Source organism: Carassius gibelio, chromosome A11 (assembly GCF_023724105.1).
Source record: "Carassius gibelio isolate Cgi1373 ecotype wild population from Czech Republic chromosome A11, carGib1.2-hapl.c, whole genome shotgun sequence".
Classification (NCBI taxonomy): domain Eukaryota; kingdom Metazoa; phylum Chordata; class Actinopteri; order Cypriniformes; family Cyprinidae; genus Carassius; species Carassius gibelio.
Window position 1 is genome coordinate 18383606 of NC_068381.1, and position 19198 is coordinate 18402803.

The window sequence follows — 19198 nt, forward strand, 5'->3', positions numbered from 1 at the left end:
CTGATTGCTTTTATTGATTTTTGTCCTCCTTTATATGCTTTAGCCCGAATCTCATGCAGTTGTTTTATTTGACGGCTTGAACTCATTTTTAGTTTTATGTGTTGTTTATTACTTCTAGTTTATTAGATTAATCCAAATCTAGAAGCCTGAATTTACAAAACATTATTAAAGGGGTCATATGAAGTTGCTAAAAATAAAAAAAATTTGTGTATGTGGTGTAATGCAATGCGGTTTAAAACTCATTCCACTCCGGTGTGTCGCACGTGGTAAACTCCATACTTTTAGTGTTATTGTATGTCTGCACTATGCTTTCTCTGGAAGCTCCTGTCATAAAGTCAAATTCCTTCCAGGTTGCCTTGGTTTTATCCTTTGTAATAAAACTCTTCTGATTCTGATTCGGTCATGTCTGTGTTTCATGATTTGAGGTGTTCCTGCTAACTTCTGTTGTGTGTGTTTTGCTTTTTAAAAGCTTTGCTTCTTACTTTTTAAGTATTTAAGAAATTAAGTATTTAAGAAAAATAACCATTTTATTTTAGAGTACACCTGAAAAATTTCACTACTAATATTTAAGTTTATATTTTTGTTTCGAGATGTTATAGGTAGTGTCCATAAAATGTAATAAAATGTCCATAAAAATGTGAAACGGGCTCACTCCAGTGAACTGTAGTCTGCGCTGCTGTGTTTTAATTCAGAAAATGCATTTACGATTCTTCTGTGTGTGTGTCGGCGAAAACGGACGTCGCCAGTGTTCCATGAGATGACTGGATTATACCACCTGCTGGTTCTGGAGGAATCCACCGCTGACGTCATCCTAGGGCGCCCGTAGTTTGAACAGCATAATCCAGTCATCTCATGGAAGATGGGCGAAGTCCTGAAGTGGGGCGACTCCTGTTTCCAGGGCTGCATCACTGGTTGTCCTATCCCAGCCCAACTTTCCCTGGCATCTCTTTCTGTATGCACCACCTCCATCGAGAGCCCGGTAGAATGAATCATAGAGGCATCAAAATTATCTGTCCTGTGTGGGTCATATAAATTCTTGTCCTGTTTCAAATGTTTAAATAAAGCAGCTATTTGGTACTTTGGTTTTGCAGTACTTTGTTATGTGTTTATAACCATTTAGGTTTCTTTTTTTTTTCTTCTTTTTTTGCTGCACAGCCCATTCTGCCTTCTTCATTGGCCTTTCCTTGTGCTGCTTTCCAATTGGTCCATATCATGTGTCATTTAACTGTATTTATAGTGTATAACCCTACTAATTATTTAAAAAGCCAAAATTATAGTAATTATGATCTAATTGATTAATTGCACAGCCTTAATGAGAATAAATAAAAAATTAAGTACATGAAGAAAACAAATGACATAAAATACCATAATTATTTGTTCTCATTAATGTTTACCATGTCGATATATTTAAAAATATATATTTCATCTGAATTTAAACGGATGAACCTTACATTGTGACTGTGTGTGTGTGTCTGAATTAGTTTAGGGATTATTGTATCTGCCGGTAAATGATGTCTCAGTGGCGGTGAGCAGGCTTCTGGATTTCACCGATTACATGCTGGAGCAGCAATCTGTGCAGTCAAGGTTACAGATAAGGATTAAACATGTAACCCGGCGCAATAACGCCACATGAATGCAGGCTGAGCGCACGTCCAGTGAATCATGCGTGACCGTCACTGCTGCGAGCAGAGTCACCAGCACATTTGATGAAAATGTTGATATCAGATCACAGCTGAGTGGCAACATGCGACCGTTTCTCGCACAACAACATACTTAAATCCACGCACGTGTGTATTACCGTACCTGACATGGAACAAAATGCCAAATACGTGTCGTTAAGCACACGGGAGATGCACATTAATTAGATCATTGCAAACTGTGGAATGCTAATTGCTGCATTGTGATTCTTAATTGTGGAATTATTGGAATCTGTTTAGGAGGCTAATGCCCAAGACAGCTGGTATGCACACATTTTCTGCATTATTTCCCCCCAACCCCCTTTTTATTTTCATTTTTTTTATTTTTTTTATTTGGATTTTGTCCTCTGGGACACCATCCAATGCACAGTATGGGTCCTTTTCACCATTGTTTCTGAAATGTATGTGTTTTGTATGAATGTGTGTGTTAGGAAGGAAAGAAAAAAGGATTTTCTTTGTATGCCTGTGAATAAATCTTCATGTGTGCGTGTGTGTTACAATGATTCATGCTAATAAAAAACCCCAACTCCTTTTGGTTATTATATATAATTACATTTATGAGTAACTTTTATGGCGTTATTTATTTTAATTTTTTTATCATGTTGAATGCAGCACTGATTGATTTACATTTATTTCACTTGGTAAATAGGACAGATCATGTATTCACAAGCAGTTTACAACAATAGCTCAGATAAAAATGACAGCTCTGTCATCAACTATGAGAGAAAGAAAACCAAATAGATTTGGAAGGACGTGAGGGTGAGTAAATTATGACAAACTGTTACTTTAAGTCCACCTGGGATAGATAATGTGAATAAATTTTTTTAGCTGATCAATGCAAACTGAAATTCCCTGGAGAAGATGTCTAAATTTAGCAAGAGGACGCTGATCTTGGTGGATACTTGTTTGTAATGGTGGCCATCGAAAAGCCCTCCCAGCGTGACAAGATCCCTGTTTTTTGCTTTATGGATTGTTCTTTGTTTTTGTTTTCAGCAAGTTATCATTGACATCTGTTCTAAAATAGCTCACCATCAGTTTGTTTACTTCAGGTCTGCTATATGTGATGCCTTCACCTGCACTTAAAGGAGAGCAGAAGCTTTATAGAATGGATCAATGTTGTCTCAGCCAATTAAAAGCAAAAAGAAAAACTTAACTTAACAGTAGGTGTGATTATATTAGTTTGCTAATATATAACAGTATATAACTTTAACTATTGGGTCGTTAACACAATGTTCATTTATTTGTCTGGATCTGTTAATGTGTTCAAAAATACATTATATGAACAACTCATAAATATACTGTACATTTTTCAGTAGTTAAAACTAAAATTAATATGATTGGAGTATGTTTTACAGGAGAGATAGAAAAAACTATAAATATAGTTAACTAATATATATATATTTACAGGAATTGATGTCCACTATTTCTGCGTTACACTTTGGGCAGCACATCATAAAGTCCTCGGCTGTGTATTTGAAGATGGAGTTGTCTTTCGCACTAGCCAACCAAAAGCCAGTCGTGTCTGGTCGTATCCCTGTTTTAGGTTTACCGTCGTGACTGGGGTATCACATTTAGGTGGAATGAGAGCAGGTAGGATTTTCAGTCTGTCTGTGTTTACTGTGAAATATAGTGCACTCTGAAGAGCAGCACTGTCACTCCCTGCTGTTGCTCAGCAACAGTTTGCTCTTTATAAAGTTTGGCCTGATCTTCATATTAGGACCATATCACCAGATGTTTACCATGTAGCTCTATGCAAGATCTTCTTTGATGGTTTGCAAAAAAATATATTCAATCACAGCCACAAATCCAAATTTGAGGAACACACACATATATATATATGTGTGTGTTCCTCAAATTTGTATATGCACACACACACACATTTTTTTTTAACAAGTGCTACTTTGAATGATTAGGTTTATACATTTTTGAAATGTTGATGATGATGATGATGATGATGATGATGATTATCATTATTATTATTATTATTATTATTATTATTAAAACAAAAAGCATTAAGCGCAGATAATCATGTGCCTGATTAATTCACTTTTTTAATACCATCAAAGCGATGCAAAGTTAGCACCTACATGAATTTGCAAGTTTGCATAAAACAAAAATAAGAAGATACTGACTTCTAAAGCCATTTTTTTGTCACAATAATGTCATGAATTATCTACATTTGACAGGTTTTTCCTCATCATAAATTTATATACACAATAATGTCATGAATTATCTACATTTGACAGGTTTTTCAGTTACACTTTATTTAGATAGTCCACTTTAGACATTATACTGACTATAAGTAACTTTGTAGCTACATGTCAACTACATATCAACTAAATCTCAGAAATTTGGAACTACATGTCTACTAACTCTCAGAGTAGACTGTTAGGGTAGGTTTAGGGTTAGTGTTAGGGGTAGGTTTAGGCTTAGTATAAGTTGACAGTTAGTTGACAAAGAAAGTGTTAGAAGATATTAAGCAGACAGTCTGCTAAGACTCTACTAACTGCTAGTTGACATGTAGTTGCAAAGTTACTTACTGCTAGTAGAATGTCTAAAGTGGACTATCAAAATAAAGTGTTACCATTTTTTCCTCAGCTTATATTTATATATGGAATTAACTGCAATACTGTGTAGGTTAACTGCCATATTATGCAATTCATTTTATGAACATTTTCCAATCAGTTGACAGCCTACATTAACACTTTCAATATTCAATTCGCAACACATTTGCTTTGTTTTGTGCACTTCTTTAAATGTTGCAGGCGCAAATTGTGCTCTTTCAAAAATCCAAATGCCATGAATCATCATCAGATGCTCCATAACGCATTCTCTGCTTTATATGCTTTGCTTAAAAAAGAAAGCAGATACTTCTTTGTCTATTAATCTTACTGCTCGGTGTGGAAATGCAGTTGTTGCATACATTTGCATGATTTCCATTGCTGATTTGTATGAATAATGTCCTTATTCTTTTTTCGAATAGCAATAAGTCCTTGGCTTTGCGGCAAAAAGATCTTCAAGTGCTGCTCTGTCTTACATAAGCTTCTATGTTTAGATTAACTTTTGATGGAAAGCCATTATTCACAGCATTATAGGCCACTGCAGCACAATCCTAAAATCCTGCTTTAGGCAGCAGTGTTTGGAGGGCATAAGCAATGCATTAGCATTATTTAATTATAACTCCCACAGTCAGAGCAGCATGAAACATTATGATGCTTCCAGGAAGTAGCAACGGCAGGAGAGCTAAAGGATAAAGCTGCTCTTGTGTATAAGAGAGACATATAGAGTTAATATTTCATCAGAGCAGTGACATCTTTATCAGTGTAATTTACTATCTGTTGCCTTCTCAACAATATTCTCATAGACTCCAGTCTAGAGTCTGTTACAGATGTGGTTTCATATTGTGTATTAATGAAGTGATACTTAAGCGTTTTAGTTTAGTTTAGACTTAAAAGTCTATTCCAGATTCAATACAAGTTAAGCTCAATCAACAGAATAGGTGGCTTAATGTTGATTTATGTCTACCTTGGGTTGATTCATAAAGTGCATATTGTAAATGCAGATATGGTATATAGTCAACAAATTGGAATTGGGCATCAAGACCTGACCATAGTGAATGTGCTGAGGAAGTGTGGCTCAGTATGTCTGTGCTGTTTCCTGAGCTCTCTACACCTTTCAGTGGGCTAGCAGGATTTGTCTCGTACCAAAGCTATTCACTTTGTACATGCATCAGTTCAGAAGAGTTTGGAGAGATAGACAGTACTTTGCAAAGATCTTAAAGCTCCCCCACATCTCTTGAACACGAGTATCACACCTGAAACACATAGTGAGGGGGTGAAGGGGCTTTATGTGGGGAGCGGGTCCCTGGGGCAATGCTTCTAAATCCCAGTGGCTTTAGCTGGTGTGTTTTAAGTTAGTCCACATCCCAACACATCACCACATGAAAGAGCTCTGTTTCTCCACACACACTCATCATCTTCTATAGATATGTGGAACTATTTCCCACAAGATTTCTGTCTTATTTTATCATGGGTAGGGTTTGATATGGGGATGGGGGATTGTTCTTACTGTACAGTAGTTTCTTGCCAATTTCCATATTGAATATCATTGACCAAACCTACACAGAATCAGAATCACCTGCTTGTAAATTTGCCTACAACAAATTGAACAGTGACTGAACTACTGGTCATTTGTCAATCAGACTGTGTCTTCCTGTCTTAGTGGGTGTTTTTTTTTTTTTTTTTTTTGCTAGAATAAGGCTTGTTGTGTGAGGCTAATTGAGGTTTTTTGTTTGTTTGTTTTTTTTGCATATAAATGATGAAAAAGTAATAATAAATAAATAAATGTACTTTCCATGTACAATAAACTATTAATTAATTTGCGGTTTTTGTTTGTTTTTTACCCTTTTTCTGCAAGATTACAAAGTTTATTTTGTGTGTTTATTTATTTATTGGCATCTGAAATCACTGATAAATAAGTCATATAAAAATAGTTCCCTTTCAAGGGAACTTCGCACTGCATCCTTTAGGTGTCGCTATGGGGAACACCATGTTGTGACCCGTGTCTGAAGCATACATTGAAAAAACAATCAAATCAAAATCAAATCTCCCTCAACAGAGATCTTTCATAAATGTAGAAAAAAAAAGGATCTGATTTTGATAGCAGAATTCTTTAATATAGAGTTAGTAAAAGAAGATAATTAATTAAAGGATTATAAGGATTATTTAGAAAAAAAGGAAATTAAGGATTATTTGTTTGAACAGCTCGTATACAGTTGTATTTTACCAGAAGTTGGCAAACAGCCTGCGGTTGCGACAAATGCGGTGGCTGAAGAGCTTGCTTCTGGTGTAAATACTATTGAAAGTGCGAGCTTTGATCCAGCCTTATCCATTCGTCTAAAGGAATTAGACCTTGAAGTTAAAAAGCAGGAGAATGAGAATTTACGGTTAAAACTCAGAGTGGTAGAGGCAGAAACTGATAGAGAGGTTAAACTCCGTACTATAGCAGTACGGTCGGTGGAGGTGAGCAGGAAACCTATTCTCACTGTATATATATTGTGAATATATTATTTACCTTATATAAGACGCATTTGGTTTTGAGTCAATCGCTTCATTGTAGTACTACCGTGATATCTCTTCAGAGTACGAGCAGGTCAAACAATGCAGAATATTAATAACTATGACTGGACTGTCACACCCGTACCATTATAATGAAAACACCATTATAATAAAATGCTGTGAATGTTTAGAGTTTAGCTGCTGTGTTTCTGCACATTGTTTCGTGAAGAATGAGTCCACAAAATTCGCATTCAGAGCCACGCAGACACGCTCATTTGCATTCGGCTCTTTTTGCAGATAACCTATAAGTCCTAATATTAACGTTATGTTGTATAAATAACAAAGCGTATTCTACATGAAATTATTAGTTTAATCCCAATGATTAAAAACTTGCTATCAAATGTGTCACTCTACTGCTCATCTTCAGCGCGCAGCTCAAAACAGACATGCAGAACATTAATAACTACTGTCATATAGGCTAACGTTATAATGACAGCACTTTTGTAAACATTTTTAATTGTTAGGATTTCAACTACATTTAGTGTTAACTATCATTTAATCAAAACATAAAACATTATTTACCCCGTTTGTATCTACAAGGCATTTGTTACACATTTTCCCTGCGTGTTAACATCAGGAATTATGGCTGTCGAATGTCTGACTTGACTCAATGTGTTTCCACAATTCCTCCCTTCCACAAGTCAGAGGTTGATGCCTACTTTGTCGCTTTAAAGCGCATCGTGGGTAATCTTAAATGGCCGAGTGATATGTGGGCATGATTGCTGCAGTTTAGCTTAACAGGTAAAGCTCAAGAGATTTGCAATTGTTACCAATTGAGCAGTCTCTCGATTATGATATCTTTAAAACCGCTGTTCTCAGAGGCTATGAACTAGTTCCTGAAGCCTATCGCCAAAAGTTTCAAATGCATGCAAAGTCAGAGAGACAGACGCATGTAGAATTTGCGAGAGAGAAAAGAGTAATGTTTGAAAAATGGTGTCTCTCCAGTAAGACCATTACTTTTGAGCAATTACAAGAATTTATCTTACTGGGGGACTTTAAAACCTGTCTTACCAAAGGTGTTGTCGTTAATTTAAATGAACAAAAAGTAAATTTGTTGTTGAATGCTGCTGTGTTAGCAGATGAGTCTGTTTTGAAGCACCACAATGTGTTTCCGTCTGCCCGATCCTCAAACATGCCGTTTGCTATTAAAAACGAGGAATCGCGGGTCAAAGGAAGATAGGTAAAGGGAGGTAATCCACACAAGGCATCATCACTTTCATCCAGATCAGAGCGATACTTGAGTATGTACTCACTCACTTTGGGGGTTTTACATCTGCCCTTATCTTCCTCTTCCTAACTCCCCTATAAGCACCAGCACTCCACCTGACTGAGGTTAGGTTCTCCTCTTGAGCGGGCTCCAGCGCGGGAACCAGGGTGGGTGAGTATGATCCATACTATATATACTTATTATTATATTAAATTGCTGGTGTTATGTGTGTGAGTTTTCTTTGCAGTGCTCAATCAAAGAGTTTACTAAACACTCATCGGCATTATGTCCAGCCGGTATGATAGCTCTGTTTCGGCTTTATGCTTCCGGTATCAGGCAGCCAGATCATAGGTTTCTGTGGGAGCCTTCTTGATCATCAGTCCCAGCACAGCACTACGAGGAAATTCCTGGATGTCTGGCCAGATCACCCTGAGGGGCTTCTTGGTCGCATGGATATCCCTTATTGCTGATGCATCAAGTGACAAATGGAGGTGGCTAACCTGACACACTACCCAGACAGCTCCCTCTGCTCGTTCTATCTAGCTGGACTTAATAACACCACACAAGCGCAGTTGTCCAGTAATGGTCCCTGAGAGAGCATCGATGTCTTCATCGGACAATGACATCAGCCCCAATCTGGACCCAGAGCCCAGTCAAGGACCACTCCACGGTGTGGAGCTGCTCGAGCCCACCTAAGACGGAGTGCCAGAGCCTGCCGCAGGGAGCCAGAGCAATCGCCATCAGGAGCAACAGAGCTGATGATCGCCCTGGAGCCTGAGGCCCAAATGAACAGGTGCAAGAGCCAGTAGCACAAGCGACTGTGGCTAGAGCTGGCAATGGAAAGCCCCGCCCATGGCACCATCACTGGGGGTGAGCACAAACTGAACCTGGGAGATTTAATAGACTTGCATTCAGAGATACCCGTCCTTCAGTTTTCACCTGACCTGTTTACCTGGAAAAATATTGCACCCAACCTCCCTTTCCCACCTCCTCATGGACTTGTTCCCTTCCTCAACACCCTCTCCATTGGATCCAGTCAGCCTCTCTGCTCACCCTCGGCTCACCATCTGTGGTGTGGACTCGCTGTTGGTCTGCCTATCTCCTGCTCCACTGGTGTTAAGTTTGGAGGATTCCTCATCTCCGATTCCAGCCTTCGAATCATGGACTCCACCGCGTTCCTTCAATCCATTGGCTTCACCTTGGCTCCTAGTTCCCTCGTCTCCAGGTCCACCAGCTCCACTGGGCTCCATCGTCCCTCCAGCTCCATCTTGGTGAGACGTCAACCATCCGCCGTCCTTGGACTACACTCCTCTGGCTTCGCCTTGTTCCTCAGGCTCTGTCTGGCTCCTCCTTCCCTGCGGCTCCACCTCTGTCACTCCGGCTTCACCACGGCCTTCCGGATTCCCATCTCCACCTCAGTCACCAGAACTATCTGCTTCGCCGTGGCCCTCTGGATCCTCTGTGTCGCCCCCGGCTCATCAGCTCTTCATCTCCGCCTTGGGATCCTCCACCAATCATCTTCCTGATTCAATTCCCCATTTTTTGTCTCCATTGCTCCTTAATTTTTCCATGTGTCTGATTGTGTCATTATGTCCACCTGAGTTTGATTAATTATCCTCATTTATATCTGTACAGTTATGTTTTGTCGAGTATTGTGAATGTTACCGTTATCTATTGCGGATTATTAAAGCGATTATTGGACTTCTGACATCTTCATAGTCCTGCCTGTTTCCACACACATTGCTTGTAACAAATACATTTTAATTTATTTAAAACTTTAATTCATTAATTCTACATTTTTATCTAGTTAGCTGCTATATGCATTTTGAAAAACACTATACAAATAAATGTGAATTTAATTTAATTCAAAATAATTAGTTATTTGACTAATGAATACTTACATAATAAAAATACAGTAAAAAATAAATAAGTAAAAAATATTGTGAAATATAATTACAATTAAAAGCAACCTATTTATATATTAACATATTTTAAGATTTAATTTGTTACCTGTGATGCAAAGCTGAATTTTTAGCAGCCACTACTCCAGTCTGACCCCACCCTATTAGAAGTATTGGTTTAACATCTATTATTGGATACAGAAACAACAATTCCAGCCAAGGAGATTAGCTTCATTATTTGATTTCAGACATAAAATGATTGTGCAACTCTAACTCTAAAACTAATAAAGCACTAAAGGATAACAGTCATCAAATCAATTGCTTAATGAACTATAAGCCAGGCAAGCTGGTCTTAATGGGTTTGCTGACACACTGGTGGATTTCACTTTTAATCAAAGGTAAAGACCACTCTCCAGGTAATTCACTGAATGCAGTTTTGTTAATCTTTTGAAGCATGTATCAGGGTTTTTTTTTCATCCCCTGCATTTGTCAGTCATTATGTCTATATTATGCTAAAATTGCCTTGAGTTCTTGTCCCAGTTGATTTCTCAGGGAAAAAAAGAGCGCTCTATCCCTCATTATCCAGCAGACTCAGTCTACTCACCTGCCAAATAATGTTGCTTTAGGTAAACATTTGCTGAACATGTACAGTAAACATAAGCATCAAAGTAAAGTGGATTAGTATGATTATGTATATATATATATATATATATATATATATATATATATATATATATATATATATATACCTGTAAAATAAAGCATAAAGATAAATCAGCCCATCTTCTGAGCGCTGCTGTAAAATATTAATTATTCTGAACAAGAGTTTTTTCACTAGCCGATGTGAAGGTCGAACTTGCATCTAATGGCCTTTCATATTATACATTCCACCGCAGGTTCGCAAATGACATTATTTGAATAAAATGAGCCGGGCTATGAATTCTGAGAAACTTTATGAAGCAGAACACTCACAAGTCAAATCACTTGATTAATCGTCTCGCTGCTGAATGAATTAGGCTCCACAATACTCAGAAGAGATGATGGCAACAGATCCCCTAATCCTATTAAAATTCATAATTAGCTATATTCTTGCCAGTTTCCTAAGGTAGTAAATGAAAGAGATAATTAATAAAATAAATAGAAGATTTGAAAGTGATGCTAGAACAATACATGGCATTATCGTCAGATCTGCAGTCACAGCTTCAGCCTCACACTGAGAGATTAACGTTTTATTGAAATGCTCCTCAGTCTGCAGCTGTAGCATGTTTGAGTCGATGATCGGCGTTTCAACTATATGCTTTTGTTCCCTTTGTATTTATGAGATTTCTACTCCAAATATGTAAACAGGCATCAGAGACCAGCAATGAGGTAACCGTTCCTCCGCTCTTGACGGCACAAATCATTGACGCCCAGTTGTGACATGCGGTGAAGATTCTCGCATAACATTTGATTTCTTTTCTCACTTTCTAGTTCTATGGATACATGCTCCATCTGTTTCACTTCCTGCCTGGCAGGACATTTTCTTTCAGCTCTGTTAGAAAAGCACGCTTCCTTCAAGGCGCATTCTGGGTGTTATTTTGTGTGTTTTCTATAGCATTTGGTATCCTGTGGAGCTGTTTTGATTATCTTACTGCTGTAAATATTTACTGTAATTTTTAATCTTTATTCTTTACTGTAAAATTTACTTCAAATAAATACAATAGATTATTTAGGTGATTTAGGTATATATATATATATATATATATATATATATATATATATATATATATATATATATATATATATATATATATATATATATATATATATATATATATGTATATATATATACACACACACACACATTTATTATTGAATTTCTAAATGAATAATATACAAGACATGCAACAACAACAACAACAATAATAATAATAACATTTACTTTATTTTATTGTACATGTATGTGTCTTTTGTCAAAGTGTCTGGGTTGTGTTCCCTGGGTTTCCACTAGGTGTCCTCCGTTCCCACGGTGTCTGTCACCTTATCACTTCCTGTTCCCTTATTTGGTCACCTTCCTCCTTGTTTTAGTTAATTGATTGTTCCCCACCTGTCTCCAGTTTCCCCATTATCCTTCTGTGTATTTATACCCGGTCTGTCTGAGTCTGGGACACGGAGTCCTTGTCTTATGTGTAATACCTTCCAGAGTCTGCTCTTCCCATGTGTTCTTGTTTTGTTTTTATGTTTATTGGATTTTCTGGTTTTGACCCTGCCTGGACTGTTTACCCTTTTGGATTGCTCCTCAATAAACCTTTTACCTGCATTTGGATCTCTTTCGTGTTTCTTGTATCACCGTACGTGACATATTTACATTAAATTTGAAGTCATGGTAACACTTTACAATAAGGTTAAAATTGTTAAATTTAGTTCTACAGCATTTAAAGTTAATTCATGGTTATCATAATATATTAACTAATATGACTATGATATATGGCTACTTTTTTTTTTTACAATTTTTTTTTTTTTTTTTTTTTTTTTTTTTTAATAGGCATATTTTGCTCACCAGGGCTGCAATTGTGTATTTAAAAATACAGTAAAAAAATAAATAAATAAATAATAATATTATGAAACACTACCCTTTTTTATTTAAAATAACCATTTTCTGACCAATCATTCAGAAATAGTTCTAATATGATAACTTTGCTGCTCAAGGAACAGAAACAGTGTTGACACTTTGATGATTAGAAAGTAAAAAAATAACAAAGTTTCCAAAGTGTTATTTATCTATCTGTTTTTATATATCTGTCCGTTTCACCTTCTTAAGCATCTGTGTGCTGGTGTTGTAGCTTTGCATGCCATACGGGCCCGTCATTAAACTCTACAGCCGTTCACTCTGATGATGGGTCAGTATAAGACAGACCCTCGGGCTGGATCTGCTCCACTCGTTTTGCTTCAACCAGATGCTTGTCTGCTGCATGGATCACTGTGTTTCTGCTCCAGCAAGCAGGAAGGGAAACCAGGTCATTGTGTATGCATAGCCGAGGCATCAACCTTTTCATCTTTAGTGTTTATGTCCAAGGAAAACTCCAGCAAGTGGGAGGGTGATGCTGGTAGCAAACCCCACCGGGCTTTTGCGTGACCCACTCAAAGTATCCCGTCAGAGGGGAAGGTCAGGCCCAGTCGAGGCCATCGCTGCTGGTAATGGAGAAAGCAAAGTGAGATGGAGATCTTCCAAGCAGATGAGCCTTGTCCAGCAGTGTCAAGGTTTCTTCCCGTTTGATTTCGTTCCAAGTGTGTTATGCTTAACAGACCTTTTTCTAACATTTATCATATTCAGTAAGCCAAGTATTAATCATACTTACGGCCGATCACTAACTCGGAGTATTATAATACAATACAATTTTAACTTTTTTATATTTATTATAAGAAGAATATGTATAGATAATAATTGGCTTCTCAAGAATAAACTGCATTTTAAGATATAAATTGTAATAATATTTCACAATATTACTGCTTCTACTCTATTTTTAATGTGATTGTGTTATTTCTTTTTCACATAAATTAATGGATCACACGTTTCAGAAGGAGCTCAAAGCTTCAATGGTGTCTTAAATAGTGCCTGTGAAAACAAAGGCATTCTCAGAAATGTGTCTCTTTGAAACTAATGTGAGCACAAAAGCAGAAAAAGCAGGATAATTTCACTGATTTAAATTTGTCTGAATATTTTAAGAAGCAGCAGCACATATCCAATTAAAAGTTTGTATTCATAGTGTTTTTCTTTTTGAGCTGCTTTGAAGATTTTTATACATCTCTCTCTCTCTCTCTCTCTCTTTGTGTGTGTGTGTGTGTGTGTGTGTAAGTGAAAGTTTCCTCACTAAATAATTATTTGTGCTGTATTTCCTTGTCTTTCATATATTCGCTCTCAGTAAATGCTATTTTGTGTGATGTCTTATCTCATATTAGGGACAGAGACTATAGTTTCTATCCCTGCCTTCATCAAGTAAAGCATAATTGTGTGTATGTTTTTGTGACATATCAGAACACAACTCTGTATAATGACATGGGTATGATACAGGTATTAAAAGGAGAGGGTGACTTATGAGGATATAACCCATGTCCCCATTTTTCAAAACGCTTTTAAACCAAACATAGCCGCACACTGCCCCTCTTCCCTCTCTTCCACAGTTTCCGTGTTTTAAATCCATCATTGCTCATGGTAACATCTTCCATAAAGCCGCCATGATTCACAAGATGTTCTGATCTTATAAAATCCACTGGGTATCGAACAAAATAAGGCAGGTGCCACTGGAGCAGAAATTCACGGCTATACTGGAGCCTCGCGGTAGATCTCACAGGTGTTATGTGAAGACATGCGATAAGCAGTAAAATCCATGTTAGGGTTATTACAGACTCCATATTCACTTACCGCAGAACGATAGAGAAAACAACTTGCATGTATAACTGCAATTTCAACTACCAAACAAACATGAAAACACACAACTAAAACATGAGCTTACAAACTCTGCTGTATTGTATTATTGCATATTATTATAAATATGTACTTCTTAGCTTCTGTACAGTACCATAGGGCACCATACCTGTGACAGCTTTGTGCCTGCATATCTTTAAAGATTTGTTGCCGCAAACCGATGTTAAATCCGGTGATTACCGTCATTGGGGCTCAGATGCGCTCAGTGCATCAGGCCAGTACATTGTAAACATTAGTTTGTGATAAAACCACATGTACCCTCACTCTTGCAAGCTGCACAAAACCCAGGCAGTTATATTAAAATGGACTATTTCATCTGGCTGTCGCCAATTTTGTGCACAATATCTGCGGCCTTACCACCTGAGACCGGATGCCATTCACAACAAGAAGCCAACGTTTCATAACTCAGAAATATTCCTGATGAAATTATAGACCTCTCAGCCTTTAGTAGACACCTGCACATTACACAACCTCTGTAGCTAGAAACAGTTTTTTTTATTTTTTTTATTTTGGTAGTTTGAGCTGTGAAATTAACTAAGGTGCCTTTAAGCTGCTTACTTGCAAATATTTGACCTCTGCTGACAGTGAGTGATTACTGATAGCACAGGCATCGGCGGTGTACCAGGGCACCATTAGCATGTCATTACGCATAATTACTCTGCATGGCAGAGGGGAAGTGAACTCAGCTGTGCATTTAAGCAGAAAGAGCTTGTGTAATGAGACACAGTCCTGTCAGGGAGTCTGTGTTTCAGGAGCGCTGGTAGAACCTGTGTGGTTACACTGGTTGCCTATTGACTGTGGTTTGGTGTTAGCTTTGTTAGTGGTTATGAGAAGTGTGTGCATGTGTGAGTGCATGTGTGTGTGTACCTGGTATTCCTTATGTTTTGGGAACCAAATGTCACCACATGGAGAGTTAGCATCAATCAATCAAAGACTATAGTTTACCAATGAGAAAAATGTTTTAATGGTTTAAATTTATTCTGTTTCAGAATTAATTTGTATGATTTAAACCATTGTGACTTTACTGCATTTTATGACAAATTTTAACATAGGACAATTTGTTTGTTACATAATAGAAGAATAAATATATTAATGATGCAGTTCAATATAAAGTATACATTTTCACAGTTTAAATTAAATTGTTGGTGGGCCACTAGGTATGGTGGGTGGCTGGTTGTTTTCCAGTATGTAGAAAGAGAGGGGAATCAATAATTGTTCAGCTTTTTCTCGGCTGAATAAGTCGTAACAACGAGAGTGGTGTCAAAGCAAAGGACTGTTTGATCCTGATCTGAAGGCTACGTTTGTGACACCCGGTTTCAAGGATCTGTTTTGAAAAGAGTTTTTCTTTTTTCTTATTTTGTCAGTAGGAACTTTTTTCTAAAGAAAAAAAAAAAAACATTAGGTGGAATTACTTTTATCTTAACTTCACAGTGTCAGATTAATGTGGACTATTATGTATTATTATTATAACTAATATTTATTTTTAAATAAATGCATTTGGATATGTACTCGTAATAAAATTAAAATTAACTGTTATTACTTCTCACTTGATGGTTACACCATATAACAATTTTTTTTTTTTTTTTTTTTTTTTTTTTAACTGAAGCTGTTCTTAAAATCATTGTAATTTTATTTTAAGGAAATCATGCTATGTACCATACTGTGATCCAAATAGCAAATTATTGATTCAAATTCACATTTTAGTCTATTTACACGGTTTATTCAAACAATAACTACAATTATCAGTTTGTTACATTATGCAGGAAAAATCTTTCTATCACTCAGTGTGAATTAAAGCCGGGAATCAGGAGCAGCCGCTCTTTGATTGCATAGAGAGTTGAATAAGAATTGCTGATTTGAGAATTATTGCATTTTAGTGCTAATCACATGCCTTTGTGATGGCTGTGTGTGACTTGGCCCTAGAAAGGCCAGCAATTTGTTTTGAAAATGGACTGGAGTGAAAGAACCATTTCATGGGTCATTTCAGATTTTAGGATTTATTTTACCCACCTCCTCCAACAATATCCAGAGTTAATTCGATATGCAAAGACAGTTCTGGTAATGTGCTCTGGCGCTCACTTGGAAACATTTTTAGAAAGCACACATGTGATTAGATTAGGTGAAACATCTAGAACTGCAGCATAATGATCGCTCCTCTGAAAGCTCTTGGCACATACTGAAAGACCCAACATGCTTCAAATTATTAACAATTCATCATTTATATAGAACATCATGCACTCTTCATATATTTAAATGGTTTAGTGTGTATGTATATTATACCATGTACTGTGTGTATAGATATGGTACACCTTTCACCCTCACTGATTGTGAAAGTTTTCAACCGTACATGAAGCTATACTGTATATTTATAAAAGTTGTTTACACGTAAGACATCATACAGGATGCTACCAGCATGGCTATTCTTATGAAAGTTTCATAGCATATGGAAGTACAGTATGTGCAATTCTGTATTTCTGTGAAAGACAGGAGGGTTGAAAGAACATCTTGCTATCTCTCATCGCCTCTCCATCTCTTGTGAACATCTGGACTCGTCCGTCTTCACTTGAAGTTCCACGTTATCTGTAGAAACATGCAGACATCAGATTTTGTGGGACCAAGTTAAATACAAGCCGGTTTTGAAAGTCTATTTTAAAAGCATTATTTAGTTTATAATCAGCCTTATGCTGCTTACAAATTATGAAATTCGCTTGATACTAATTAAATTAAGTATGAGTATATAAATAAAGATTATTTTTTGAGCAAGTTGCTACATGCATTATGCTATATGTTCTGGTTTATTATTATTATTATTATTATTATTATTATTATTATTAATGTGATAGTAAGAAAGATTATAGAGAAAAAAAATATAAAATAAAAACAATATTGACTGTACAGTTTTGACTGTACAGTCAAGAATATACAGTTTGTACAGAATAAAAATCATTACGACTATGGGATGTCCCCACTTTTCACAAAAACAAACTTTAAAAAGTCTTTTGCTCACTTAGCCTTACCTGTCAAGTTACTTTAGACTTTTGGCAGCAAGTGGATTACTCTCAAGAATAGCAGCAATATTGTTTCTCTAGATATTCATTAACTTCACAATCAACAGGATACATTTTTTATTGAATTAATTCAATGCAATTCTTAATACAATTTCTAATTTTATTAAGTGGGCACCTTAAACGTTTTCTCCATTGCTCCTCACTAATGAATCTGAGACAAGACAATCTCAGACAATGAACTGGTTCTTTTCTTTTTATCCAGCTCTACTGATTAACTTGGTGCGTTCATTATAATCAGATCTAAGAGACAGTCAAACAATGAAGAATTCAATCTCTTAATGCAATGAGGAAATTTCATGAGCAGTTTTTGTGCTGTAAACACATCTGACACAGACATTCAGAAATAGTCTGAAGCTATTACCTGACTTGAGTGAGTTAATTCAGTTTCTGAATAAGTCTAAGTATATCAATGGATTGGCATGGACACTGAGTATTGTAAACTCTCAGTACAACACGTCTTGCTACTGCTTGTAATGGAAATACAGTGCAAATTGTAATTTCTTTAAGGGGTCATATGATGCAATTCAAATTTTTCCTTTCTCTTTGGAGTGTTACAGGCTCTGTAAAGTTGCGAAGACTATAGTCTCAAAATCCAGAGAGATATTCTTTACAAGATTCAACCACTCCCTCCTAAAACAGCTTGTTCTAACATGCCCCCACATATCTACGTCACCATGTGGGCGTAACATTTTCATCACACGCTTGAGGCATTCGGCCAATCACAACGCACTGGATGTTATGTTATGACAGCCCAGCACATGTACAGCAGCCTTGAATGATATTTGGACATTTAAAGGGACAGTTTGCCCCAAAATAAAATTGATGTCATCGTTTTCTCAAGCTGATGTTTTCCAAACTTGTATGATTTGCTTTCTTCAGTTAAATCTATGAGAAAGGAATTATAGAATTTATGCAGTGTCCAAATTTGAAACTAATCACAGCTATCATTACAATCATTTAAGCATGCCTTTACATCAAATGGATTTTAAAATCAAAAGCTAGATCAATTCAGTCAAGTGTGTTTTTCAACATTTTGACTGGTATTGTAGATAAACATAGACCGACTGACTAAATAGTTTTATGTGCTAAACAAACAGAGAACGATTTAAGAATAATGAAGTTAATTAGCATGTTATGCAAATGAGTTGTTACCAAACTGGAGTTCTTTCAGTTGGACCGCGTCACCCTGAGTAGTTTGGTTGTGTTTTGGTGAGTTTGTGTCTGGAAGCGGGCTGATCTCACCACACCTACACACCACATGCTAGCGCTCCCATCACAAACTCACACGGCCCAAATCAGCCCATTCTCAGCGCCAAAAACAGGAAAACCCTTGCTGTTGGAAAGCTACTTATCTCATAAATTTAATTAGTTCAACTACAGTCAAGGTATTTTTTATTTTTTTTTATATATTTAACTACACTAAACATCACAAAGTAGCTTACTTTTTTCTGGTAACTTTCTGGTAAGTAGTTTCTATCTATCTATCTATCTATCTATCTATCTATCTATCTATCTATCTATCTATCTATCTATCTATCTATCTATCTATCTATTAATGCATTTTTTATGTATTATTTTATTGATGTATTTTATTTGACTGTTAAGTCATACTAAACAAAACCTACACATACCTAAACAAAAGTTTTATCTGAATTTGTTTAATATGAGTCAGCAGTAGAGTGCATCCACCTAAAACTAACTAACCAACTGAACAAACAAACAAGTAGTGCAATTCAGTGTTAA

General features: G+C 36.5%; 1 protein-coding gene across 1 annotated transcript in view; it reads left to right on the plus strand.

Moving 5' to 3' along the window:
• The first annotated feature begins 3110 nt into the window (after positions 1-3110).
• The window catches only part of LOC128022842 (bis(5'-adenosyl)-triphosphatase-like), a 194309-nt gene continuing 178221 nt past the window's right edge, over positions 3111-19198 (plus strand). The window contains exon 1 of the mRNA XM_052610617.1: positions 3111-3225. Within this exon, the coding sequence (XP_052466577.1) occupies positions 3111-3225 (115 nt within the window). The remainder of the gene's footprint in view (positions 3226-19198) is intronic.